The sequence below is a fragment of the Vipera berus genome (genome assembly GCF_964194415.1).
Source record: "Vipera berus genome assembly, chromosome: Z".
Taxonomy (NCBI): domain Eukaryota; kingdom Metazoa; phylum Chordata; class Lepidosauria; order Squamata; family Viperidae; genus Vipera; species Vipera berus.
The window spans coordinates 107,768,139-107,795,834 of NC_138205.1; the positions used below are offsets into that span (position 1 = coordinate 107,768,139).

At 38.4% G+C, this 27,696-nt stretch overlaps 2 protein-coding genes across 4 annotated transcripts in view; both read left to right on the top strand.

The window, feature by feature from the left end:
- The window catches only part of CUBN (cubilin), a gene marked incomplete at its 5' end in the record, with an annotated part of 199,548 nt that extends 197,084 nt beyond the window's left edge, over window positions 1-2,464 (top strand). The window contains 2 exon segments of the mRNA XM_081346267.1: window positions 159-394; window positions 2,163-2,464. Coding sequence (XP_081202393.1) covers window positions 159-394; window positions 2,163-2,270 — 344 coding nt within the window. The 3' untranslated portion in view covers window positions 2,271-2,464.
- A 7,415-nt stretch (window positions 2,465-9,879) lies between these two features.
- RSU1 (Ras suppressor protein 1) overlaps window positions 9,880-27,696 on the top strand; it is a 132,933-nt gene continuing 115,116 nt past the window's right edge. The window contains exons 1-4 of one of the 3 annotated variants that reach the window (XM_081345677.1): window positions 9,931-9,975; window positions 10,573-10,623; window positions 11,493-11,627; window positions 23,976-24,026. In XM_081345677.1, the coding sequence (XP_081201803.1) occupies window positions 11,519-11,627; window positions 23,976-24,026 (160 nt within the window). In that variant the 5' untranslated portion in view covers window positions 9,931-9,975; window positions 10,573-10,623; window positions 11,493-11,518. Of the gene's footprint in view, window positions 9,976-10,572; window positions 10,624-11,492; window positions 11,628-23,975; window positions 24,027-27,696 lie in introns of all 3 variants that reach the window. The other 2 variants (XM_081345676.1, XM_081345678.1) reach the window with 2 other exon arrangements.

Below are 27,696 nucleotides of genomic sequence, written 5' to 3' on the forward strand. Positions count from 1 at the left end.
ATAAACAACTGGCAATAATTATTTAAGACTTAGATTAAAACATAATCTGCAAAATATTAAAATGACATCTACAGGGAAGATATATAATTTTCTAAATCTAGACTAGAGTGGGCCTCTCATGAAATTCAAAGAACAATTAATCTGTTTTCTGTTCCTAGCCTGTGGTGGTATCTTATATGGCGAGTCTGGTTCAGTCTCCAGTCCAGAATACCCAGTTTCTTACCAGAATCAAACTGACTGTGAATGGACAATTAAAGCTCCACAAAGAAGGATTGTTACTGTTAATTTTGCTTACATCAACATTGATGATCCAGGCGACTGTACTAGTAATTACTTGAAACTCTATAATGGACCAGACAGTACTTATCCATCCATTGGACCATACTGCGGATTGGTAGGTTTTTCTTTTTCGGAATTTCTAGTGAAGGCTAGTTTGGTAAAGTGGTTATGGTATTAGACCAAGAGTTCTTGTCCTGCCTTAGGCACAAAGCGAACTGGGTTACCTTTGTTAGACCCTTATTAGTATTACAATGCAAATATTGAAAGAACAATGGAAAAGCTAAACATGTAAGAGCATGGTGAAACTGTAATTTCCTTTATTCTTTATATAAGTTTTAAAGAACCTGTAACAAAATAATGTTTTCAAAATATTAAAGTGTCATCATTCAGAAATATCAACAATTCTTTGTCTCAGAGTGATATATCTTCCATGCTAGAAGTCATGTTTTAAACCAAAGTGGATCTCTGAGACATCTCACTAAGCAGTACAACAAATACATGTTTATTCAAATCTAAGACCTTTTGCATATTATATGGCCTGCTCCTTTTAAAGTCTTTTATTACTATGGCTTAACTCAAATAGACAAACACCATTCCAAAATAACAAAGGAATCTAAATAATCATAACTCATTTTTAGTTGTATTTTAGTTTAGTTTATCTTTAAAAAACACCCTAAAATAGGTTGTAACATTTTTTGAGAGTTTGGGTTCAACATATTAGAAAAAGTTACCAAGGGGTGGCATAAACTTTTGTGTTACAGTCCCTTTCCTTGCATATCTATTTACCTTGAGTGATTCCATATGTACTGGCTAATTTTTTGGTTGATAGCAAATTTGAATTCAATTGATGCTTATATAGAAACTTGCCACTTGCATCAGAATGACAAAAGAAGTGTTGTGCAATGCTGCAAACTGTGGCCCTTTAGTATCTCTCTACAACATTGCAAAAGGAGTATTATTTCACCATGACCTTGCTTGCACTATTATGTGTCCCCACCTACTGTATATCTAGATGTTGTTGCTCAAATTAAATATGAGATGATTTAACAAAACTTAGCTTTTGGTGCTTTTTAAAGCAGTCTTGACTTCAAATAATTTTAAAATATGCTTACTTTACATCAGTGTGGATTTAAAGATCATGGTAAAGTATAAATGTTAATCTATAATATGTTGACTAAACACAACTGCTATAACTATTGCTAAGCCATACATCCCAGTTTACAAACAACAATCAGTTCACACATGAACCACATCCAAGCCCAAAAAATATCAGTTCGTGATGAATGATCCTATATCCTAGACCAGGCATTACCAGGCCACAGCCTATGGGCCACATGTGGCCTTGGACAGCTAGTAATGCAGCCCAAGATTGTAAATTTTTAACATGTGACTTATATATAGTATCTATATTATTTTTTTATGCGGCCTAGGACAATTCCTCTTCACTCAGTGCAGCCCTGGAAAGGTAAAACCCACTCCAAGGACTATTTAACAAATTGTAATAAAAGCATAACATAGCTTAATATAAGATAGCAGCTTTCTGGGTCCTAACATTGTTCTCTTCAAGTCTTATGTACAAACATTAGTCTGTTGTGACTTTTTTACTTTACAAGTGTAGCACTTCATCAATTAAGTAGAAATAACAGAGGACAAGGAAAATCTCAAGATTGGGCCCAAGTTTTTTTTCTCCTATATCTCCAATCCATCTGAATAATGAACGGAGCTGAAAGAGATTTCTGTAGCACATGTTGACCATGCTTGAAATTTAGAAGAATCACAAGCTGTCTGCTATGGAATCCATTTAATTATTGAAATAGCCTTGGATTAGAACCATAGAAAAATGTGATTGAAAATAATTTGTTTAAACATTTTCTCATTTTTAGGATACAAATATTGCTCAATTTACAGCCATGTCAAATCAAGTATTCATCAAATTCCATGCAGATTATGTAATTCACCCATCAGGATTTAGACTGACCTGGACGAGCTGAAATAATTCTCTCATGGAAAACACTCAGCACTTTCTGTTCTGAAGAGGCTTCCCAGAATACAAACTTGTTGGTGTTACTAATAAAATTATTTGGAAACAATGAAGTTGATACCTTAAGAATCATTTCAAAGAAATGCATATATCTTGTTTTTCCTTAGAAAATGTCATCAAATAAAAGAGATGCTTTGAAACAAATTGTTCTCTAGTAAAGTTTTTCTATATGTACTTAAATAATATTGGGGGAAAAGTAATTAAAATCATGATTTTAAAGTAAGGATGTTTCAGACCACAAGCACAAACACCAGTTTACATTTAAATTTTAGATTAGCTCAGGATCACAAGAGCCTTTCTAGATGTCAACATGGAGTGACCTTGAAAAACTGGAAAATGAAAACCTAGTCCTAGGCTGTATGTGGAGACCATTAGGAAATCTTAAGGACTCTTGACTAAACTGGAAAAAGAAATCAGAAAAAAGTAAAATAAATTACTTATTGGTATCGAGAAAGTATTAGTCACAACAGATTTGAGTAACATCAGGTTGGAGGAAACTGGTTAAGACATAGATAACACAGATTTATATAACTTGTGACTCTCAAGGCACATATCTAAACTACCCACAGATATCTGATTACATTCCTATTTTGTTTTTCTAGTACTTCTTAATATTTCTAATGAGGTATATTCTTATAAGATAGCATTATGTCTACTTTGTTGATAGGTTAGTTATACAACTGAACTATACAATTATATAGATAGGTCTGAAATAGCTCAAAGTACAGATGTAGTTGAAGAAAATTCTTTTTTAAAAAATTAGTTTATGTACTGCAAATCACATATTGTATAACAATGATAGCACCAAGAAAGGGTCCACTTTCCTTGGCCTTTGAAGCAATATAAGCTTTTCTTCTGTTCCCTTGGGATGAGCTTGTTTCAGTATCTGAATTAGATAAATTTTATTGGATGTTATCCAACAATTACTTCAGCTCAACTAAAGGCATAGATATTCACTGTCAGACTTATTACTTTGTTTTTCTTTAAATATCCCATATTCATGCAATAAAAATATCTCATTTCTTAAGTTTTCTTTGCTTCCAAAATATTTTCTGTATGAATACATCTAATCAAATGCTGTCTGGTCTCATAGAACAAATTAAGAGTCCTCTGAAACATGCTTAAAAATAATTAGTTGAATACTATTGAACAATGAGGCAATTAACAGTGAGGTAAATAGAATGGAAAAGTGACATACAGTTGCAAGAAAAAGTATGTGAACCCTTTGGGATTACATGGAGTTTTGCATGAATTGGCCATAAAATGCGTTCTAAACGTCATGTAAGTCACAACAATAGAAAAACACAGTCTGCTTAAAATAATACTACACAAACATTAGCTGTTGTCATGTTTTAATTGAACATAACATGGAAACATTCACAGTGCAGGGTGGAAAAAGTATGTGAACCTTTGGACTTAATAACTGGTTGACCCTCCTTTGGCAGCAATAACCTCAACCAAACGTTTCCTGTAGTTGCAGATCAGACCTGCACAACGATCTGGAGTAATTTTGGACCACTCCTCTTCACAAAACTGTTTCAGTGCAGCAATATTCTTGGGATGTCTGGTGTGAATCGCTCTCTTAAGGTCATGCCACAGCATTTCAATCGGGTTGAGGTCAGGACTCTGACTGGGCCACTCCAGAAGGCGTATTCTGTTCTGTTGAAGCCATTGTTTTGTTGAATTACTTGTATGCTTTGGGTCATTGTCCTGTTGCATCACCCATCCTCTGCAGAGCTTCAGTTGGCGGACAGATGGTCGTACGTTTTCCTGCAAAATGTCCTGATAAACTCTGGAATTCATTTTCCCATCAATGACAACAATCCGTCCAGGCCCTGAGGCAACAAAGCAGCCCCAAACCATGATGCTCCCTTCGCCATGTTTTACAGTGGGGATGAGGTTTTGATGTTGGTGTGCTGTGCCTTTTTTTCTCCACACATAGTGTTGTGTGTTTTTCCCAAACAACTCAATTTTGGTTTCATCTGTCCACAGTATATTTTGCCAGTAGTGCTGTGGAACATCCAGGTGCTCTTTTGCAAACTTCAAACGTGCTGCAATATTTTTTGGGACAGCAATGGCTTCCTCTGTGGTGCCCTCCCATGTACTCCATTCTTGTTTAATGTTTTCCTTATTGTAGATGTGTCAACAAAAATGTTAGCATGTGCCAGAGATTTCTGTAGGTCTTTAGCTGACACTCTAGGATTCTTCTTTACCTCATTAAGCATTATGCGCTGTGCTCTTGCAGTCATTTTTACAGGACGACCACGCCTAGGGAGAGTAGCAACAGTGCTAAACTTTCTCCATTTGTAGACAGTCTGTCTTACTGTGGACACATGAACATCAAGGTTTTTGGAGATACTTTTGTAACCCTTTCCAGCTTCATGCAAGTCAACAATTCTTGATCGTAGGTCTTCTGAGAGCTCTTTTCTGAGAGGCATGGTTCACATCAGACAGTGCTTCTTGAGACCAGTAAACCCAAAACAGGTGTGTGTTTTTAAAGGGCAGGACAGCTGTCAGCAACACATCCAATATCATCACACTGATTGGAGTCAAGGTTGGCTCACTCCTGGCTCTTGGAGAAGTCATTAGGCTAGGGCAGTGTTTTTCAACCACTGTTCCGCGGCACACTAGTGTGCCGCAAGATGTTGCCTGGTGTGCCGTGGGAAAAATTGAAAAGTAATTATAAAATACTTTCTTTGTGTTTATTTGATTCCTATTCAAGAGAATTACTTTATATATAGTCAATATAGGCACAGAGTTAAATTTTTTAACATTTTCTAATGGTGGAGTGCCTCGTGATTTTTTTCATGAAACAAGTGTGCCTTTGCCCAAAAAAGGTTGAAAAACACTGGGCTAGGGGTTCACATACTTTTCCCACCCTGCACTGTGAATGTTTCCATCTTATGTTCAATGAATGTTTCCATCTTATGTTCAATTAAAACATGACAAAAGCTAATGTTTGTGTAGTATTATTTTAAGCAGACTGTGTTTTTCTATTGTTGTGACTTACATGCCGTTTAGAGTGCATTTTATAGCCAATTCATGCAAAACTCCACGTAATCCCAAAGGGTTCACATACTTTTTCTTGCAACTGTTACCTGTTCCTTGAATAGGAGCCTTGAGTCTAGGATGCTTTTGCCATTGTCACTATACTGAATATCCAACTCCAGTATCCTTGTTTTGCTATTGTCCCATATTTAATTTAATTTAATTTAATTATGGGACTTATATGCCGCCCTATCTCCCGAAGGACTCAGGGCGGCTAACAACAATAAAAACAACAATAAAAACAATGAATACAAATATTAAAAGAAATTAAATTTTACAAAGCCCCACTAAAACCTGTAAAAACTAAAAACATGATTAAAACCCCCAAAATCAGTCCAGGTCGGCCAGTTGCAAAAGGTATGCCTTTAGGTCGCGACGAAAGGACCGGAGATCTGGGGCCATCCGAAGTTCTCGGGTGAGCTGATTCCAAAGGACAGGCGCCCCAACAGAGAAGGCCCTCCCCCTGGGGGTCGCCAGCCGACATTGTCTGGCCGACGGCACCCTGAGGAGACCCTCTCTGTGTGAGCGCACAGGGCGATGGGAAGTCGTTCCTGGCAGCAGACGGTCCTGCAAATATCCCGGACCTAAGCCATGTAGAGCTTTATAAGTAAGAACCAGCACAGACCTCTGTGCTTTATCTGGGCACCTGGGATCATCTTCACACTTTGGTCACCCTGCCAGAAAAAGCCCTGCCTTTGGCTTTGCTTATCCCTCTCAGATATATTCTCCTGCCATACCACACAGGACACCCCCTTCATTGACCTAGGCCACGGGTCGGCAACCCGCGGCTCCGGAGCCGCATGCGGCTCTTTGAGCCGTCTCCTGCGGCTCCCAGTCGCCTGGTGCACGCGCACCTCTCCGAACGGGTGGAGGTGCGCGCGCAGCTTTCCAAACCTTCAAGGCGGCGCTCTGCCCAGAGAAGCGGGAACTGCCCAGAGAAGCCACGATTTCCCCTCCAGAGGAAGAAGGCGCCGGATGCGGTTGGCCCTACGGGGAAGGGGGAGCGGCGGCGGGGGCGACGGAAAAGCCACAGAAATGGCAGGAGAGATGCTGACTGGCAGCGGCCTCGTAAGAGGCAGAGGGGGGGAGGGAGGGAAGGGTGACCGGGCGGGCGAGGGGGGGTGAGCCAGAAGGAAAAGGGAAACTCATCCCGCAGAGCGGTTGCAAAAAGAGGGAGGAGATAAGCCAGCCTGGTACCTGGGTCCACTTCCTGTGTCTCCTCCGCTCCGCCATGATGTCCCCGTTTGGTCTCCTGGTGACGTGGGGCTGAGCCGCAAAAGGGGGACGGGGAGACCGAGGGACGGAGGGAGGGAGGGAGGAAGAGAGAGAGAGAGACGGAACCAGCGGGGAGGCAGGGCAGGAGCGCGGTCCGGCCGCCGGGCTTCCTTTCCCACTTGGCCGCATCGCTCCAAGGAACTGCGTTGTTTGGGGATGGCGACGCTGGTCGTTTGTTGCGGGGCTCCCGCTTGGAAGGGAAGATTTGTGAGGGGAAGATGCCCTATGGGGGTGGACATATGTGTGCTCTGCAATATGTAGAGTTTAGTAACGGGCCGCGGCAACTTTCCATTTGGAGGCAGCTCTCCAAACCTGATGTTGATGACAAGCTTACATTTCCTTTAAAATAAAATAAAATGGATTCCCCTTCCCCTCCTTCCACCCCCCGCACCTCGCCGCCCGAAAGGAACACAGTACAAGGCGTTTTACATGAGGGGAAACATCTCTCGTCTTCGCCCATCTTTGCCGCTGATGCTGTTTCCCGAGGCGCTCGGCTAAGGAGGAACTTTTTTTTTTGAGCGTGGCTGGGACGGAGGACTTGTCCTGCGCGTCCACAGGCAACGAGGGCAAAACCCCTTGCGACCTGGTTGTGAGAAATGGAGAAAATGAACACGCACACACACACACACGGCCTCCCCGTCGCCTGGATTCTCACTTCCCCTTCAGGCGTGCTCTGAGACTCAGGCGTGCGGCGCTTTTCGTTTGCGGAGCCGGGGGGAAAAAGTTGCCTTTCCCCAAAGTGCCGCGACTCCCTTGAAGCGACTCGTAGCGGGCCCCGTTTTTTCCCCCCCTTCGTGCAACTTCTGGCTATCCCCCCATTTGCCAGGTCTGCAACTAGAGGCGAGCGCCTCGCCTTCAGCCGAAGGGCAAAAGCCCGATCTCGTCCCGCTCCCGTTCCCTCAGAGCGCTGCTTGATGGGCTCTCCGCGCGGGTTGGATGGTCGTCTCTGTCCGTTCCCACCCCCCGTCCAACCCCGCCATCAATTCTGTAAGTACCGCACACGACACACACACACTTTAGCGGTGGTTTGGAGTGCGCGCGCACTTCTCCCAAGGATGGCGGTGGCTTTCTGACGCCTCCGGCTGGAATCGCACCCGTTAGCAGCAGCGCCAGGAGTGTCCGCCGGGGCAAACGAGGGGAAGGGCGGCTCCCCCAGCCTCGCAGATCCTCGGGAGCGGCAAGGACCGGGTTTCTGCTCAGAGGGAGGGGGGAGCACAGCTCGCACGGTCCGGCTTCGTACTCTGGCCCAGCCCAAACGCCGCCTCTCTCGCTCCCTGCGCTGGGGCCAGGGGCCAGGCTGGGCACGCGAGGCGTTGTTCCCCTCCCGCAGGGCAGCCGCGGAGCAGACAAAGAAGGGAGGGACGTGCTCCCTCCTTCTGCCCCCCTCCGGAATAGCGGGCGGGGGGCGGGCTTCCTGGCCGGGCTTCTTTGGGATGCTGGTGCCTGAACAAAGGGCAGGAGCCGCCCAAGGTGGGCTGCAGCAACTAGCTTCTCTGCCCCCCCTCCAGGCAAGCGGGGCGTCCCCTGCCTCTCCGGACCTGCCCACGGCGCTCCGATCCTCCCACTTTTAAAAGCCGCTGTTCTTAGGAGAAAAGCCCCCGTCGCCCCCTCCCCCCTGCGCGCGCCGGCCTGGCCCCGTTTGACGAACGCAGCAGGTCTCCGGACGGGACGGCGCGCACCTCTCCAAAGGGGAGACCCATCGCCGCGCAGGTGCCTCCCATTTTGCGCATGCGCAAAATGTTTTTTGCGCATGCACGTGAGTGGATGCACACACGCGCACTTTTTGCGGCTCCCACTTTTTTGTTTGTGTGACGGAACTGGTTCTGAGTGGCTCTTTTCCTTTTTCCGGTTGCCGACCCCTGACCTAGGCACTACTACTTTCTGATTAAAATTAATTTGGTTGTTATATTATAAATACCAAAAGTGTAAAATGCTACATTCTCCAGTGTCCTATTTTTTTGTTGTTTTAAAGCTGGTAGTTGAAATGACTCACAGTACAGATGACATCAAAGAGTTATACTTCGTTTTTATTATTTGTTGCTGAAAGCTCACAAGTTTGGAACAAGTAGACTGTGTTTAAAGATTAGGTTCCTGTAACTTATTGAGTTAATTTTTAAGAGAATGAATAATTGTAGAATCAGGCAATAAGTAATCATTTGGCAGCTTACAGTATTCATTTACTTTTATAATACACATTTGGACACTAGAAGTGATTATTTTGCCATTGTATTTTCTATCTCAGCGGCTCCCAACTTCGCACCCCTAGAACACTTCTGATATATTCTTGCACTACTTACAAAAGTTCAAAATAATGGCAATGAATTATGCATATATAATTTTGAAAACCCAAGTTTTTGCACCCCCTGGAATATAATCTCGCACCCGATTGGGAACTCTATCTATCTATCTATCTATCTATCTATCTATCTATCTATCTATCTATCTATCTATCATCTATCTATCTATCTTTCACAATAGAGTAAGTCTGCACCATCATGCTACCTTTCACAACCCGTATGGAGAGCCACTGAATATAAACGTCTCACTTCTGAGAAGACAAAAATAGGGTTATATTGTTGATTGACTTTAAATTATATTTATACAAATAGCAAGCTAGATAAAATCCAAAACAATGTAAAGCTGCAAGGAAACTCAACTTTTAACAAAAGGCTTAAATATGAATCTTTTTAAATACAAAGTTTATTCTTAATTTTAGGATATCTGTTTTATATCATCATCACGCATGTATTAGCCCAGTATTCCTCAAACTTGGCAGTTTGAAAACTAGCCTATTTTCCTAGCATCAGCAGAAACGAAGTACAACAAGTATTAGTGTAAGAAAGAGACCACGTTCAGTCTGATTGCATTGCCACTCGCACATGTAAACTACCGCCTCTCAGGTCCTACTTTCCTGCACGCGCCAATCTTTTTCAGATCGCCCCAAGCTGCAGAATAAACTTTCAGGGACTCCCAACTGCAGAACAAACGGCGCGCGGGACCTCAACTTATTTGCCCGCTTTTGAGATCTTTCCACCAATAGCAATCGTACTAAAGTAAAGGTACTTTGGGATTGGGTAGCCGCCGGACGCATATTCTGAGAGATGGGCGGGCCTTTCTCTTTCTCAGGCAATTCGCCTTACTTGGAGCGGAGCGTGTCCGACTCCTCCGAGCCCCCTCCTTTTCGGGCGCTGGGTATTGAAGCGCCTGCGCACTTCGAGGAAGGCAATGACGGGACACGACGGCGGGAGGCGGACCTTGTGTAGGGTGTGTGCGCTGAAGTCCGGGGGCTGTTCTGTTTCCGTGCGTCTGGTGCCTTCTAGTCGTTCTTCACGGTGAGTTGCTGTGTTTGTCTCCCCACCCCCCTTTAAACCGGGAGGCCTCCAACGCCAGAGCATCTCTAACCCCTTGGAGAAATTTCTTGTGGTGCTTTGGCCGCTTGAAAGTATGAAGCGGTGGCCTCGCCCAAGAAATAATTCCCTTCAGAGAGCAAGCAGTAATAAGCAGGCAGTAGCCAACAGGTATAGTTATCCCCCATGCCTGGCTCTTGTGCAAGAAAGGTTTTACCTATGGATTTCTTTAAAAAGTCCTGACGGTGCCTTCTCACGTATTGCCTCTTTTCTCTTCGGAGCTGAGGGTAAAGTTAGTTCTGTGTCTCTCTTCTTCTGGTAATAAGATAGATCATGGCCAGTTGGTCTTGTAAGGTGTGGATGTAGTGATGCTATTCTTTGCCTTTGTGTATTGATGTATAGCGTGTATTTATTGATGACGTGTTCTTACTGTCATGAATGTTTCTCAGTCTGTCCTGAGAGTTCACCGCTTTCCTTTTTTCCCCCCCTCTCTTCTTTCTCCAACTATTCCTGTCCTGCCATTTGATGTTGGGTGTTGTCTCCTGGGAACGATAATATCAAAACTGGTGTGAGTTGTCCCAGGAGACAGAAAAGTTGCATCCACTTTTATAATGGATAGTTGAGAGGCTCCAGGTAGGTTTATGATAGTTCTTCAAAATAGTTGCTTTCATTAACCTACCTCAGGTTTTTTCCCCACCTAAAAATAATACATACATTAAAACCTGTTTGCCATTCAGCTCTGAACAATTATGTCCACTCACTATGATGGCTGCAGCCACACATCATGTTAAACTGTATTTTAATTATTGTGCCTTATAGGCCAAATCATAGTCAACTGACTATATGTTTTGGGGCTGAAAGTAAGTGCTTTCTATTCTGGACAGTGGCTGTTGAAACACATAGATCAGAAAAATGAGATGTTCTGAAAAAAACCTGAAAGCTCTGGAATTATACATTTGTAGATTCCATCACTTGTTATTTGATACTTTAAATGCAAATGGAGGTTTTTATGGAAATCAGATAGTCTCTCATTGTGGTTTGCAGCCACTCATCTATAACCTATACATCCAGGCGAGGAAATTTAAGGTACTTTGGCAACTTTAAGAGTTAGTTAAAGTGCATTGATTATTGCACTTGTAATCAAGAAAAAAATGATTATAGAAAAAATGTATCTTGTTTTTTTTTAGTAATCTGGCTTTTTAGTGCTTGAGAAACTCATATCAAGAGGCCTCAAGATAGTGTGTCAAAATCTTGGATGCAGCTTCTCAACTTTGCTATTTTTTTCAATTACAGTTTAATCAGAGAAGGAACATTAAATGTACGACATAAACATGCATTCATAATTGATATATTTATTTTACTTTTATATTAAATCAAATTTCTTTTGCTTTGTCAGATGCAATTTGCAGCATGAAAAATCTTGTGCATTTTTGAAATAGGTAATTGGAACTAACAGGAAAATGTTTCTTGCTGGTTGTGATTACTATATTTTTATTCTACAGTCACCCTGTTTGTTTCAGTTTAAACCATGTCGAAATCCTTGAAAAAGATTGTAGAGGAAAGTAGGGAAAAAAATATATTGGAAGTGGACATGTGTGAGCGTGGCATATCAAACATGTTGGATATACCTGGATTATGTAAGTATTTTGTTGCTTCTCTCATCTTAGTTCAAGTTTAATCACTTCTGCAGGCATGAATATGTTTGCATAAGGATTTGGTAGGTAAGGTGCAGATTAGCTTCCAAGGATAATATTGAAAAATGTTTTGATTGACTAATGCATTTTAATAATACTTTCCTTTTTATTGTGTGGTTTTGCATCTTGATCACACTTTTCGTAAATCAGTCTCAAGAGCTGCTAATGCATAATAGCAAAGAATTAAGAAGTCTGAGTTTCAAAACTTAATTTTCTCAGGAATTCAACATGTAGCATAAATAAATAAACCTCTTTCCTTATCCGTTCCCAAGCGTGATTTGGCAGTAAGTATATATTACTGCACAAGATTTAAGGATTAGGTTGATATTTATATGAAAGCCTTGTATATAGATACACATTTACTGCTGTTAATAATAGTAATAATAGTTGTGATGATTTTATACTATATCTTAGATTCAAGGCATCATGTGTCCAGATTCTGGCGTCTAGCAAAATAGGAAAATAAGGCCTTTTGCATTGCCTTGCTTGTGAGTTTCAAAGGACACCTGGTTGGCCATTAAGGGAAACAATGTATTAGACTAATTAGGTCTATAATTTTATTCCATAAGTATTTGTTTAAGATTATTTTTTAAAAACAATTCAAAGATTCACAACTTGCAGGTTTCACACATATTACTTCCCTGAAAACCATCAAGAATCTTTTCCATATTAGTTTTATAGCGAGAAATGATGCACAAGCTAAGTGTGACTTACAGCCTCATAAAAGATTTCACAACTTAGTCTAAAAAGTCTGTATAAACCCATATTATTAGGTTTTGTTCAGAGGACTTTTTCCCTTCCAACAAGACTCTAAGCAGAGTTTGGCTCAGTACACTCTATGTACTAAATTGAGAACTTGTTAAGAAAATACATTAATTTGAGTTTACTAGTTAGTAATCAGAGCTATTTTTTCAGGCTTACCTATAAATTCATGGGATGATAGTGTTGTGTGAACAGACTTTTCCAATACAGCCTTTGTACAACTTGTTCCCTAAACAACTATGACCAGAAATGGAAGAGGAACTATTCTACTGTCTGATGCTTTTTTGTTAGTCAACATACACTATTGGAAGCTGTTTGTGGCTCATAACAGAATTTAAAAAACAGATTTTTTGGTCTTTCTCATATTTTATAGTTACATTTATATATATATATATTGAGCAACGCTTTTTGTGCCCTCTCCACTGCCATTCTGTTGCCGACTGTGTCTTTTGACAGTGCTCTAACATCTGGATATGAAGGTTGTTTTTTCCCCTAAAATAATTTACCTTTTAAATGAGTCAGTTATCATAAATTTGTGGAGATTGGTATGAGAGGTAGGAATGTACTTAATATGATTTACAAAAGTAGTTCAAGAATTTTGAGATCTAAATATTGCAAATCATTAAATCACTTGACAAAATTCCAGTTGAATAAAGTACTATGGTTTTCTTTACAAAATTACATTAACTAAAGCTTTCAGAGGAAGACACCTCAAGTATACATACTGTCTTTTTCTCAGAATGAAAGGCAGGACATGCGTCATACAATAAAATACCAATATATGTTTTTCTGATAGTTCATGTTTATATGCTCTTGAGTACAGGTACTGCTTGATTTACTACCACAATTGAGCCCAAAATGTCTGTTGTTTTGCTTATTTTATGACCTTTCTTGCTATAGTTGTTAAGTAAACCACAGCAGTAGTTAGTAACATGGATGTTAATGAATCTGGCTTCCCCATTGATTTTGCTTGTCAAAAGGTCACAAAAGGTGATTCTATGATCCTAGGATATTACAACTGTCATAAATATGTGTCAGTTGCCAAGTGTCCGAATTCTGATCATATGACAGTGGAGATACTGCAATGGCTGTAAGTGTGAAAAATGATAAGTCATTTTTAAATGCCTTTGTAACTTCATACAGTCATTAAAAATGCTTGTAAATCAATAATTCCCTGTAATCTGATTTGTTGCTACCTTCTAAAGGACAGGACTACGTCAATTTCTTGGTAGTATAATTTGATGTTTTACTTCTATTGGTGCTAAGGATTACAGGAGTGAAAAATACTATTGTCTAAGACCATTCTTTAATTTTATTTCATAGTATGTTCTGTGAATATTTTCCTGATTGTAGAGAAATCGGGATGAAAAAAATATTTTGTGGATTAGTAATCTCTTCCTGAAATCTTCAGAGACAAAACAAATTTTAACTATGCTAATTATCTTATAATTAATTCAGTGCTGCTGTAAGAGGCTTTCTTTTTCATGATGTGACATTAGTGAAGTCGTAACAGCTGTCTCAAGAGTTCCCTTTGTTTGAAACATTAAATTATCCAATCAGAAATTATAATATTGTTTAATAATGCCAAAGATGTTTATGTTATTTATTAGTTTAGTACAAGACAGCTTATTAGGCAGTTGCTGCACCTCAGCTACCATTGTGGCGTCTGGTTAATTAGATACTAGTTGTAACTACCTAGACCACATGGAAAAAGAGTTAACTCTTCTTGACCAGAAGAGAATTAAAACAACATCAAACATTTCTCAGAACCTAAAGTAGAACATACTGATTCATTTTCAGTTACTAGTAGCTTCAGCTTAAGCTGGAGAAACAGCAAAAATTACAATGCTTAGATTTTTGTTTCATGGTTTAATTTCTAATGCAGTTTTAAGGCAGGAAATATACAAAAGAAAAAAATTACCAAACAAAACTGTTTCCCAGGGATACATTCTGTCCCAACATTTAAAAATTGTTATCAGGATGTTAGTATTTGAAAATGCTAACATAGGATGTGCAGTTTTCCATACAATTATTGGAAAATCACAGCCATTGAATTCAGTAGATGTTATATCTGAATGAAAATATATAAGGTTATGCTGATTATTTTCAGCATAATTTAAAACATTATTTCTAGAGGCAAAAGCACATAAAATATTCACATTGAAAATGAAGGTTAGATTTTTCTATATCATGCAAATTTTTATTTCCAATACATAAATGGCTGCAGCCTTTTTTAAAAGTAAAACTAGGTCATAGGTGCCACATATGTGTTTATACCACACTTAAGTATAGCCATTCCTGGATTCTGAAGAGGCATAATTCATTTTCCTGAAGCATGTGAAGCTAATAAAGCTTGGCAAATGGGAAAAATAACAATAAACTGATGAATTGAAGCAATACATGATATTTACTTACGGGAACTGGGATGTGTGAGAAATGGAAGCAAAAAGTGCAGTGTTTAAATGTTTGTAAATTACTACACTTCTTGCTTTAAATTATTGAATAGCAGTTTGGGGTGTTTATTTGAATACATACATAAATGTATTCATATATGTATTCAATCGTGTGTGTGTGTGTGTGTGCTTTCCCTTTCATTGGCTTGCTTTAATATTAAGAAAAAGTAAACTCTCCTTTACATTGAATTATTTGACTTACGATCAAGTAGAATAATAAATGGTGTAAATTAAATAAACCAAGTACATAAATAAAAGGTAAGTCTTCTGTGGCATGCTTCCCTGGCAAACCTTTTACACAAGGCTCAGCAGTAAACAATTTACTTTTGCTATTTAAAAATAAATAAATAAATTTGTAGAAAAACATTATTTGGTGGTTATTTTGTTTATCATCCTTGTCTCTAAGTTACTCCAGGATAATTCATGGACACTATACCATTTTGAAATATAGACCTAATTTGACTGGAAAAGAGATTCAGTTTGGAAGTGTTTTATGTCCCACCCTGGCAAGTCCCCTATTAATGCTGTTCCTTTCTTTTTTAAGAGAATCATGTGGCAAAGCCATTTCCTGGGTCTTAATCTCATTCCAGTTTGTTGCAGTTTGAATAACCGCTTATTTTTATCAAAGTTTCGCATGGCTTTGTAATCTACAAAATGAACATCCAATATTAACAAAAAAGAAAAAAAATCTTGTGTTCAACAAAAAGGAAAAGAAAAAAAGCCAAATGTCAAATATATCTAATATTGAACATAAAGAATCCACCCCAGCTGGATGCTGAAAAATAAATAAATAAACTCATAGGTTCTCCTCCCCTTACATAGCAAGTCTACAAATAGTTATAAGCTTTCCCATCCTTTTTAAAAAAAAATACTATACTAAATAAATAAATATTCTAGAGGAAAGAATTTAATAATCAAAATAACCCAACATCTAATCATAATATATATGTTTAAAAAAGAAAATGGGTTAGTCCAAATGTTATACTAATCTTCAAATCCCCGTTAACCATCTGTTATTGTATTTAACTTGTAGAAAATCTCTTATAAAGCTGCCTATCCATTGTCTTTAATCAAGGCAATTAATTTTCCCATCCCTGCTAATTCAGTCAATTTTAAAATCTATTTTTCAGCAGTCGGCATCTCTTTTCCTTTCCAGTGCTTAGCATATACAATCTTCACAGCAATCACCGTGTAAAGAAATAGCATCCCAAATAGTTTCATTAATATTTGTATCTTAAATATTTGTGCATTATCATTATTATTGTCCAGTATGATTTAACATATTTACAAGACCATACAATAAAATATACCTGGTTTTTGATTACATTTTTTTCTTTTCTTTTTTAAAAGATATTTTATTGATTTTCCAATTTTACATGTAAGTATTTAGAAGGCAATGTGGTAATTGGGTTAAACAATAGTTCAGTAATACAATCTTTAGTAGGTATTTCAGGTTACATCATCAAAAATTTCTTCTCTTTTTAAAAAAATATATATTCAATTTTATTTTCCCATTTCTTCCACAAACAAATCAACAAATATATTGCCATACATAAATACATACACCTAAGTTTGGGTGCTGCTCGTCCCTTTTCACTGTATCCACCCTCCTTCTCTCTCTTCCCTCTTCTCTACTTCCTTTCCTTTCCTTCCTACTTCCCTCTTCTTCCTCTCCTCCCTTTTTTGTTGTGTTGTGTTCCTGCAATGTGAGAAATACTTGATTTTCTGGAAAAATTTCTGGGGTGCCAACAATTTCGGCCATGACTGTAATAAGTAGCTATACATTTTTTTAATCCATTTTTCTTCAGTTCCCGTAAGTATTTTATCTAACTCTGTTCTCCCCATATTAAAACCATCTATTTTAGCATCTTTTTCATGTCTAGATTGTATTTGCGTTCTCATGTACCAATCCATCTTTATTGCTTGTTCCTCTAATTGTTGCTTGGATTTCAGCTTCCCCGTATCTGTTAGTAGGTCTTTATAACATATTGGGGTGTATTAATGCTTCCATCGTTGAGAGCCAATCTGGAATCCTCAAGTAATGCTTCCTCTTTATTTTCTTCCAAACCATCAATAAAGAATTCCTGATATGATGTTTCTGGAAATAGCTGTGTATTCTATTTTTCCCATACCATATGAATGCATGCCATCCCAACTGTAAATCATGTCCCTCTAATGTCAATAATCTGTTCCTCAGTAAAATCCATTCTCTCATCCATGACATTACTGCAGCCTGGTAATATAATTCCCAATTAGGTAAGCTAAACCCACCTCTGAGTCTTCCATCCTGTAACATTTTTAAATTAATCCTTGCCTTTTCCCCCCTGCCAAATATATTTCAAAATTATTTTATTTAGCCCCTCAAAATATTTCTTTTCCAATCTTATTGGTATTGTTGAAAACAAAAACAACAATCGTGGTAATATATTCATTTTGATTATTGCAATCCTGCCCATTAATGATAGTTGTACCTTTTCCCATTTATCCAAATCTACTTCGATTTGTCTTTTCAATTTGTAATAGTTATCTTCTTTAATTGTTGTACATCTTGCTGTCAGGTGAATCCCCAGATATTTTACCTTCTTTACAATCTATATCTCTAACTTTCCCATCAATTCTTTTTTTTTTGTTTTTCAATAATATTTTTCACTAACATTTTTGTTTTATCTTTTTTAATCTTCAAGCCTGCTACCTCACCATATTTTTCTATTTGTTCTATTAATACAGGTCCTGTCACTAATGGCTCCTCCAAGATAAATACTAAATCATCTGCGAAAGCTTGTAGCTTATATTCTTCTCTCTTAACTTTCATACCTTTTATATCCTTATTCTGTCTTATAGTTCTGTTTAGTATCTCTAGTGTCAATACAAACAATGGGGATAAAGGGCATCCCTGCCTTGTTCCCTTCATAATGTTAATCTTTTCAGTCATATCTCCATTAATCATTATTTTGGCTATTTGCTTATTGTAAATTTCTTTAATTACATTTATAAATTTCTCCCCAAAATCCACAGTCGAATGTGGGGAAAAAAATCTTCTCTGTTTCCCTTAACATTTGCTATTCCATAATTAACCTAATAATTTTCTAATTGTATCAAAATTCAGTATAAACTTCAATATCGCAGTTATAAATACATTTTTTGCTTATATATATTTTAATAGATCTCAATAAACAATGTCCTGTTATTAAATTTTACCTAATTTTAATTTTTAATTACATATTTCCAGTTTGATCTTTAATATCCATAGTATTTAACTTTTAGATAACCCAAATTTCCCTTATCTCACTTCATAAAAAATTATGTCTAAAATACACATAGTTATTTAACTATATTCTTATTCTATTCCATAAACATTTTCTACTTCCACCCTAATAGATCACCATCTTAATAATAATACAGTGTCCTTTATTAATTCAAATCCATCATCTATATTCTCTAGGCTAGTCAATAATTCAAACCTATTTCCCAATAGTTTACATTTCTTTTGTAAATCTAAATCTTAAATATTAGATTAATCCCTTATTTTTTACTATTTTCTGACTATTTTAAATCTAGTAATCAAATTTCCCTTTGTCTCAAAATCTCCCTTTAGCCCACTAACTGACAGTTTAGAGTCCTCTAATAAATCAAAAGGCCCCAGTTTTTCAAACTAATTCTAGCTTTCTTCTTTTGCCAACCAGGCTTCCATACCAATGCTTTTAAATCACCAGATAGATCTCCCTTCGTTCTTGTATATATTATTTGAATTAAAGGAGACCTTCTAATTGCCAATTTTCTGAAAGATCTGGCCATTTATAATCATTACTTTGTCACCCTAATATCCCAGATCCCTGTGTTTGTTCTGGTATAGTTGTCTTCAATTCGATCTGGTCTTTTTCTTTCTCAAATTTCTTCTGGTTTACATAGAAGGTCATTTCTGTTTTTGGAGTTATTGTTTTGTTGTGTGGATTTTCTGTAAATGTGCTTGTTGTTCTGTAGAGCCCTCTTTCTTGGTATTCATTTGTTCCACTCTTGTTATTTTTGAGTTAGTAGTTTTCTAGCTGCAATCAGGGTTTCACTTTCTGGAGGTAAGATGGCACCTTTGTCTTTCAGATTAGTTTTGAGTTTCTCAGTGTTTCCCGAAATACTTTCAAGTAAAGATTTTAACATATCCAAGGTCTTTTGCTGATCCTCCTCCATTTCTGAGATAGTTAAAAACGGTCTTTCTAGTGAAGGCTATTTATTAAACAAGAGTCAGTAAATGTTCACCTCCACCGCTCCTAGAAACCAATTTCACTGCCAAGCTGCTATCTCAGAGTTAAGCCTCACAGATAATACCACAGTCAGATCTGGGCTGTGAGTGAGTCTCTTTGTCAGATATAATAAAACTGCTGTACCAAGCTTCGCCACAAGATGTCCCTGATAGCATTTAGAGTCTTTTTCAGATCCCGGGCTAGGTTCTTATGCAATTTAAGTTCTTTTGGAAATAAAGTAGAATAGGAGGTTCCAGTAAGAATAGGAACTTTTTGGGTCCCCAAATTCCAAACAGAAAGTAGATATTCAATTGTATTGTTGATCTTTTCAAAGCTTTATTTCCCCTAAGTAATTAGACGCCGCCATTTTAGAGGGTTGGGGGAAAAAGTTCCCTCTCTCCTCAGAAGGGGATAAATTTTCAAGAAGCTTTTAACAGGAAAGTACTTGGGGTACAGAGAAGGTAAAATATCACCCAATTTCTCCACATTGCTTTCAAGGTGCATGTTAGTAAGTTTGGCCTCGGCTGTCAGCAGCTTGATGATGGGCCATAAATGGCCGATCTTTTCCCTGTCAGTTTGAAGAGCTACCCTGGATCAAATGGAAGGGCTAGCGCCCTTTCGCGATCACTCGGGGGTCCTCTTCACGCTCGTCACCCCTACAGGGTGACTTCTGACCCTCTTCAGGGTCCCCTGGCAGGAGAAAACTGGACGGTGGAGGGAGCGATCGCACCAAACGTCCTCCAGTGCTGCGATCGCAAACTGGAAGCCATTTTGATTACATTTCTAACATGTTGGACTCTGTCTATACATCTATACACACACTCTTTATATATTTTGCTTTAGTCTATCTGGGGTCAAATACAACAATACATCATTTTGTAAAAATTTTCTTTCAAACTATAGTTTGAAGTAAATTTTAAACATTGATCCGTACATTCTCCCATTTATCTAGTTCTGTTATACCCAAAATTTTTCACCCATTTTATAATCTGACACATTCGTCTTCCAGATTCATCTTAGGTAACATTTTGTATTCTATAGCAGTCAGATGGTCATCTCCAGAACATTTGATACCCAATTCAGACCCTGTGAAAACAAAAGTTTTTATCAAATTTAAATCTTTCAAAAACACTAATAATTAAACCAATCACAAAGAAATCCTTCACTTACTAGTTGTTCTCTTGTTTTTATCTTAAGTCCCTCTTTTTCAAATATCAATAAATCCCAATATGTCATCTATTTAAATTCCAATAGCATCTCTTTTCTATGTAGTGCTTCAGGAGGTGATAGCCAAAGTGGCATTGTCAGCCAATCTTTTTTTATATTTCCACAAAGTTTTGAATTAAGGAATAAATATATTTTTAAGAAACAACTATCAACTTTATGGAGCAAATCTTGATACAAAGTTCTGATAGTAAATATTGGCATGAACTGTGTGCAATTCTGCAAATGGCTACACAGAACAAATTTATACTGAGTTCAGTGGCTTTTGTTCTTATGCAGAAATGTTTAAGTTTGGAACTGAACTGTAATCCGTGCATACATTCCCATGAATGCTGATATTATTAATTTAATCCCAGGGAGGATAGTTATGTCTTAAATGTCACATTGTGCTTTCCTGTGCCATATTTTGTTCAGTGCTAAAAGAATGAGGATTTCATTCATTTTATTTTAAAATCATAGCACATTCTCTATCAAAACAACTCTTTCTCCCCCAAAAAAGAATATAATAAAGTGTTCGGTTAAATGATTGATAACCTAAAACTTTAGAAAATAAGATTAGAAGCAATATAAATAAATTAAAGATTAAAGCAATAGTAATAGTATAATAATGGTGATGGTGATGATGTTTGAAGGGACCATGGAGGTCATCTAGTCCAACCCCCTGCTCAGGTAGGAAACCCTATACCATTATTTATTTATTTGTTTTATTACAAATGGCTGTCCAGTCTCTTCTTAAAAACCTATAGTGTTGGAGCATTCACTGCTTCTGGAGGCAGGTTGTTCCACTGGTTAATTGTTCTAACTGTCAGGAAGTTTCTCCTTTTTCCCTTTTCCCCAGTGCAAAAAAGATTTATTCATTATATTCTAAGCTGAAATAAAATACGAATAAAATGGTGCTAGAGCAACCAGAGCATATCCTTCACAGATGTTTCAAGTATCAATGGGAAAAGAATATATAAGTTCTTGTCTGAAAACCTGAAGAGCATTAAATATTTATATCGGTATGTTGATATGACTAGTGAATATTCCTACTATAATATACCTTTCATTTCCAGGCAATACTCTAACTCAGGGGTGTCAAACTCGCAACGTCACGTGATGTATCACGACTTTTTTCCATTGCCAGCAATTGGGTGGGCGCAGTTTTGGCATGACGCATCCGGCAGTTTGGCATGACGTGGTCCGGCAGTTTGACAGCCCTGCTCTAACTCAATGTTTTTCAACTTTAGCAACTTGAAGATGTGTGGACTTCAACTCCCAGAATTCCCCAAGTTGCCATCGTTGCCAAACAGTACTTGCTATTTTTGATGTAATTTGCGTTTTCAAAAGAGATAGTTGAAAAAGTGATGGACAGATTCAGCGACATGACTTTGAAGTAGTTTTTTAAAAAATAAAAGTAAAGAGGACAGAAACATTGTTTAACTGCTAGGAAGGGAGGCAGAGATTTGGAATGACTTTCAGGAATCTGTTATTATATGGTGAGGTATAGTTTTATCACCTTGTGGAGTCTGTTGCCTGATCAGGCCTTCTTTGAAGGATTGACAAGAGAATTATATTGCTGTCACTGATAGCAATAGCTTAATGAAGGCTCCAAACAAATCTTGTTCAGTTCAGAATTTGGGGTTTTAGTATTATTGGAAGAAATATTATTCTTTATTACTTACTTACTTTTAAATATATGAATGGGCTATGTGCATAAACATATACATAAGCAAAAACTGAGAAAAGCATAAGTATAGATAACCCAGTAGACTTTTATTTTGTGGCTGCTGCAATGTACAACTCATGAAAAAGAAGGAAAATAAATATGTATTGTGACATACCATTGAATTGGACTTTTTTCAATGATTTTTTTTCATTCATTTCCTTATTTAGGGCATTGAGAATATAGTTTCTTTAATTTATAACAAGTTGTCATAGCCTTTTTTTAAAAAAAGATGGGTATACATCATTTTGCCTTCTGTTCCCCCCCCCCCCCCGATCTACATGAGATTTACAATAGCAGTATAAACTTCCTTTCTAAATGTTATGCACTGAATTAAAATGAAGCTAGGGTGCCATCTTGTGGATCTGAAGGCACAGTTTACTACAGTTTATTTTATTAAAGAAGTTCTTCAGTAGTTCCAATTACATTTTTTTCTCTTTCTAATTCAGTCTCCCTGTTATTCTATTTTTAGTCTTTGGGATTAATAATTTAATTGAGAGTTAGTGGAAAAGGTATTTCCCCAAGGATGCAAATTCTGTCTTCAAAAATATTTTAAATTGCTAAGAATGCAAAATAGTTCCTCTAATGTATATAGTGCAATGGATAATGATAATTTATTCTTTTGCAACTTGTTGGCAGTATCAAGCTAACATCAATTGAATTCTGCTTAAGTATATGACCATATTAAAGCATCCCGTCTTTAATATTGTCATGTTTTATATTTAATTAGTTTTTAAGTTTCTTTATAAACACAGGTAAATCACTGTAGGCTGCTTTGTTATTTTTCCCCATTATTACTGTTTTCCCTTTATCCATCTCTCTTCCTGAGAGTCCAAGCCAAATATCTGCTTCCTCTGAAGGTTAGATAATTATTGCTATGTTTAGGCTGATTGAGTTCATTCTTTGTGAACTAGTTGAGTCTTTGAAATACAATCCGAGGTATAGAATCAAGATCACATGAAGTATTAGTACCGGTTTATGAAACCCTAGTAAGATTACACATGGAATTCTGCAACCAATTTTGTTCACTATACTACAAAAAAGATGTTGAGACCTTGGAAAAAGTTCAGAGAAGAGCAATTAAAATGATCAAAGGCCTGGAGAGTAAAACATACAAAGAACGGCTGCAGGACTTGGGTTTGGCTAGTCTAAAGAAAAGAAGAAAGGGGTGACATGAAAGCAGTATTCCAGTATTTGAGGGGTTGCCACAAAGAAGAGGGCGTCAAGCGATTCTCCAAAGCACCAGAGGGCAAGATAAGAAACAATGGTTGGAAACTGATCAAGGAGAGAAGCAACCAGGAATTAAGAAGAAACTTCCTAACAGTGAGGACAATTAACACGTGGAACAGCTTGCCTTCAGAATTCGTTGGCACTCCATCACTGGAAATTTTTAAGAAGAGACTAAACAGTCACTTGTCTGAAATGCTTGATCAGGAGCTGGACTAAGACCTCCAAGGTCCCTTCCAGTTCTATTCTATTCTAATTAGCAATTATTTTTTGTATTTAGTTAAAATTTAATATGAAATCATATAAAAATCTATACAGAATGTGTACTTAAGACATATATGTACAGCATTTTAATTAAATATGTTTTTAAAAAGATACCCAGTAAAATAAACTTGGATAGAACAGACATGTACTGGAAATAGATTTTTATTGATTATGTACAGTAACTGAGTCATAATACACAACTTTAAATGATATTTTGCAAGCAACCTAGTTCTATGAAAAGTGTTATAAACTTATGCTAATCAAACCTACCTCACTAACTAGGTCTTTAGGGAAAGTCTACAATGTTTTATATTTAAATCTTGCTAGGAAGCTGTATAAGAATAACTTCCAACCTGTTTAGCTACTTTCTGCTTTGTAATTTGGGCTGTTTATTCATTCTTTTTTTTCTTTTTATTTACAGTCAGTCTGTCTCATATCACACAGCTGGTTCTCAGTCACAACAAGCTCACCGGTAAGTACATTTCTAAATATTTCCTTTCTTCCTCAATGTAAATGAATTCCTGGCAATTAATTGATTTCAACATAGTTAAATATTACAGATTTTGTAAGTGGTCTCTTGTATTCTTGAATGTTTCCATGCTATTTTACTTGAAATTTCTTCCTGTTCAGTGTTCAACATTGTATTGACAGGAATTGTAGCACATTTCATTCAAGCAATAGCAATAGCACTTAGACTTATATACCTCTTCACACTGATTTACAGCCCTCTCTAAGCAGTTTAGAATCAGCATTTTCCCCCCAACAATCTGGGTCCTCATTTAACCAACCTCGAAAGGATGGAAGGCTGAGTCAACCTTGAACTGGTAAGGATCGAACCCCCTGGCAGTCAGCAGAATTAGCTTGCAATACTGCATTTTACCCTTTCGTGGATTACTGCCTTGTTGTGGCGAAGGGGCTTGCATAATTCAATGAAACTATGAGCTATGCCATGGAGGATCACCTAAGACGGACAGGTCATAGCAGAGTTCTGACAAAATGTGATCCACTGGAGAAGGAAATGGCAACCCACTCCAGTATCTTTGCCATGAAAACCTCATGGACAGTACCAAAAGGAAAAAAAGATATGATGCTGGAAGATGAGCCCCTCAGGTCTGAAAGCGTCCAATATGCTACTGGGGAAGAGCAGAGGGCTAGTACTAGTAGCGCCAGAAAGAATGAAGCGACTGGGCCAAAGCCGAAAGGACGCTCAGCTGTGGATATGTCTGGTGGTGAAAGGAAAGTCCGATACTGTAAAGATTTTTTCTCCATAGGAACCTGGAATGTAAGATCCATGAATCAAGGAAAGCTGGACGTGGTCAAACAAGATGACAAGACTGAACATCGACATCTTAGGAATCAGTGAACTAAAATGGACAGGAATGGGTGAATTTAATTCAGATGACCATCAGGTATACTACTGCGGGCAAGAATCCCTCAGAAGAAATGGAGTAGTTTTCATAGTCAATAAAAGAGTAGGAAAAGCAATATTGGGATACAATCCCCAAAATGACAGAATGATCTCAGTTTGAATCCAAGGCAAACCATTCAATACCACAGTAGTCCAGGTCTATGCCCCAACCACTGGTGCTGAAGAGGATAAAAGAGGTTCTATGAAGCCCTACAGGGACACGGTGGCTCAGTGGGTTAGGACGCTGAGCTTGTCGATCAGAAGGTTGGCAGTTTGGCGGGTCGAATCCCGAGTGCCGCGTAACAGAGTGAGCACCTGTTACTCGTCCCAGCTTCTGCCAACCTAGCAGTTCGAAAGCACATAAAAATGCAAGTAGAAAAATAGGGACCACTACGGTGGGAAGGTAACAGCGTTCTGTGTGCCTTTGGGGTCTAGTCATGCCGGCCACATGACCACAGAGATGTCCTCGGACAAACGCTGGCTCTTCGGCTTTGAAACGGAGATGAGCACCGGCCCCTAGAGTCGGAAATGACTAGCACGCATGTGCGGAGGAACCTTTACCTTTACCTATGAAGCCCAAAAGCACCTTATAGAACTAACACCAAAAAATGATGTCCTTATCATGGGGGATTGGAATGCTAAAGTAGTAAGCCAAAAGATAACCAGAATAACAGGCAAGTTTGGCCTTGGAGTACAAAATGAAGCAGGGCACAAGCAGACAGAATTTTGTCAAGAGAATATGATGGCAAACACTCTTTTTCAACAACCCAAGAGACGGCTCTAACACAGACATCACCAGATGGTCAACAGAGAAATCAGATTGACTGTGCTCTGCAGCCAAACATGGAGAAGCTCTATACAGTCAGTAAAAACAAGACCAGGAGCTGATTGTGGCTCAGACCATGAGCTTCTCGTTGCAAAATTGGAGCTTAAACTGAAGAAAGTAGGGAAAAGCACTAGGCCACTCAGGTATGAACTAAATCATATCCCTAATGAATATACAATAGAGGAGACAAATAGATTTAAGGAATTAGATCTCATAGACAGTGCCTGAAGAAGTGTGGATGGAGGTTCACAACATTGTACAAGAGGTAGCAACTAAAACTATCCCAAAGAAACAGAAATGCAAGAAAGCAAAATGGCTGTCTGAGGAAGCTTTGTAAATGGCTGAGGAAAGGAGGGAAGTGAAAGGCAAGGGAGAAAAAGAAAGATACACCCAATTGAATGCAGAATTCCAGAGAATAGCTAGAAGAGATAAGAATGCCTTCTTAAGTGAACAGTGAAAAGAAATAGAAGAAAACAATAGAATAGGGAGGACCAGAGATCTCTTCAAAGAAATTGGAGAGATGAAGGGAACATTTCATGGAAAAATGGGCATGATAAAGGACCAAAACGGCAGGGACCTAACAGAGGCAGAAGATATTAAGAAGAGGTGGGAAAATTACACAGAAGAACTATACAAGAACGAGCTTAACTTCCTTGTTAATCACGATGAGGTGGTCACTGATCTCGAGCCACACATCCTAGAATGTGAAGTGAAGTGGGCCTTAGGAAAGCTGAGTAACAACAAAGCTAGTGGAGGTGACAGTATTCCAGCTGAGCTTTTCAAAATCTTAAAAGACGATGCAGTAAAAGTGCTACACTCAATTTGCCAGCAAATTTGGAAAACTCAACAGTGGCCACAGGATTGGAAAAGATCAGTTTACATTCCAATTCCAAAGAAAGGCAGTGCCAAAGAATGTTCAAACTATCGCACTGTTGCACTCATTTCACTTGCTAGTAAAGTTATGCTTAAAATCCTACAAGCTAGTCTCCAGTAGTATGTGGATTGAGAACTACCAGAAGTACAGGCAGGATTTCAAAGAGGCAGAGGAACTAGAGATCAAATTGCCAACCTATGCTGGATCATGGAGAAAGCTAGAGAGTTCCAGAAAAACATCTACTTCTGCTTCATTGACTATGCTAAAGCATTTGATTGTGTGGATCACAACAAACTGTGGCAAGTTCTTAAAGGGATGAGAGTACCAGACCATCTTTTTTGTCTCTTGAGAAACCTATATGCGGGTCAAAAAGCAACAGTGAAAACTGGACACGGAACCACTGATTGGTTCAAAATTGGGAAAGGAGTCCGGCAAGGCTGTATACTGTTGCCCTGCCTATTTAACCTATATGCAGAGCACATCATGAGAAAGGCAGGGCTAGATGAATCAAAACCTGGAATTAAGATTGCTGGGAGAAATATCAACAACCTAAGATATGCAGATGAGACCAATCTAATGGCAGAAAGTGAAGAGGAACTAAAGAGCCTCTTGTTGCGGATGAAGAAGGAGAGTGCAAACGTTGGCTTGAAACTTAACATTAACAAAACTTAGATCATGGCATCCGGCCCTCTCAATTCCTAGCAAATAAATGGGGAAGAAATGGAGGTAGTGACAGATTTTATTTTCCTGGGCTCCAAGATGGGGACTGCAGCCAAGAAATTAAAAGATACTTGCTCCTGGGGAGGAAAGCCATGGCAAATCTAGACAGCACACTAAAAAGCAGAGACATCACCCTGCCAACAAAAGTGTGTATAGTCAAGGCCATGGTCTTCCCAATTGCAATGTATGGCTGTGAAAATTGGACCATAAGAAAGGCTGAGTGCCAAAGAATTGAGGCCTTTGAACTATGGTGCTGGAGAAGACTCCTGTGAGTCCCTTGGACTGCAAAGCATTGAAACCGGTCAATCCTAGAG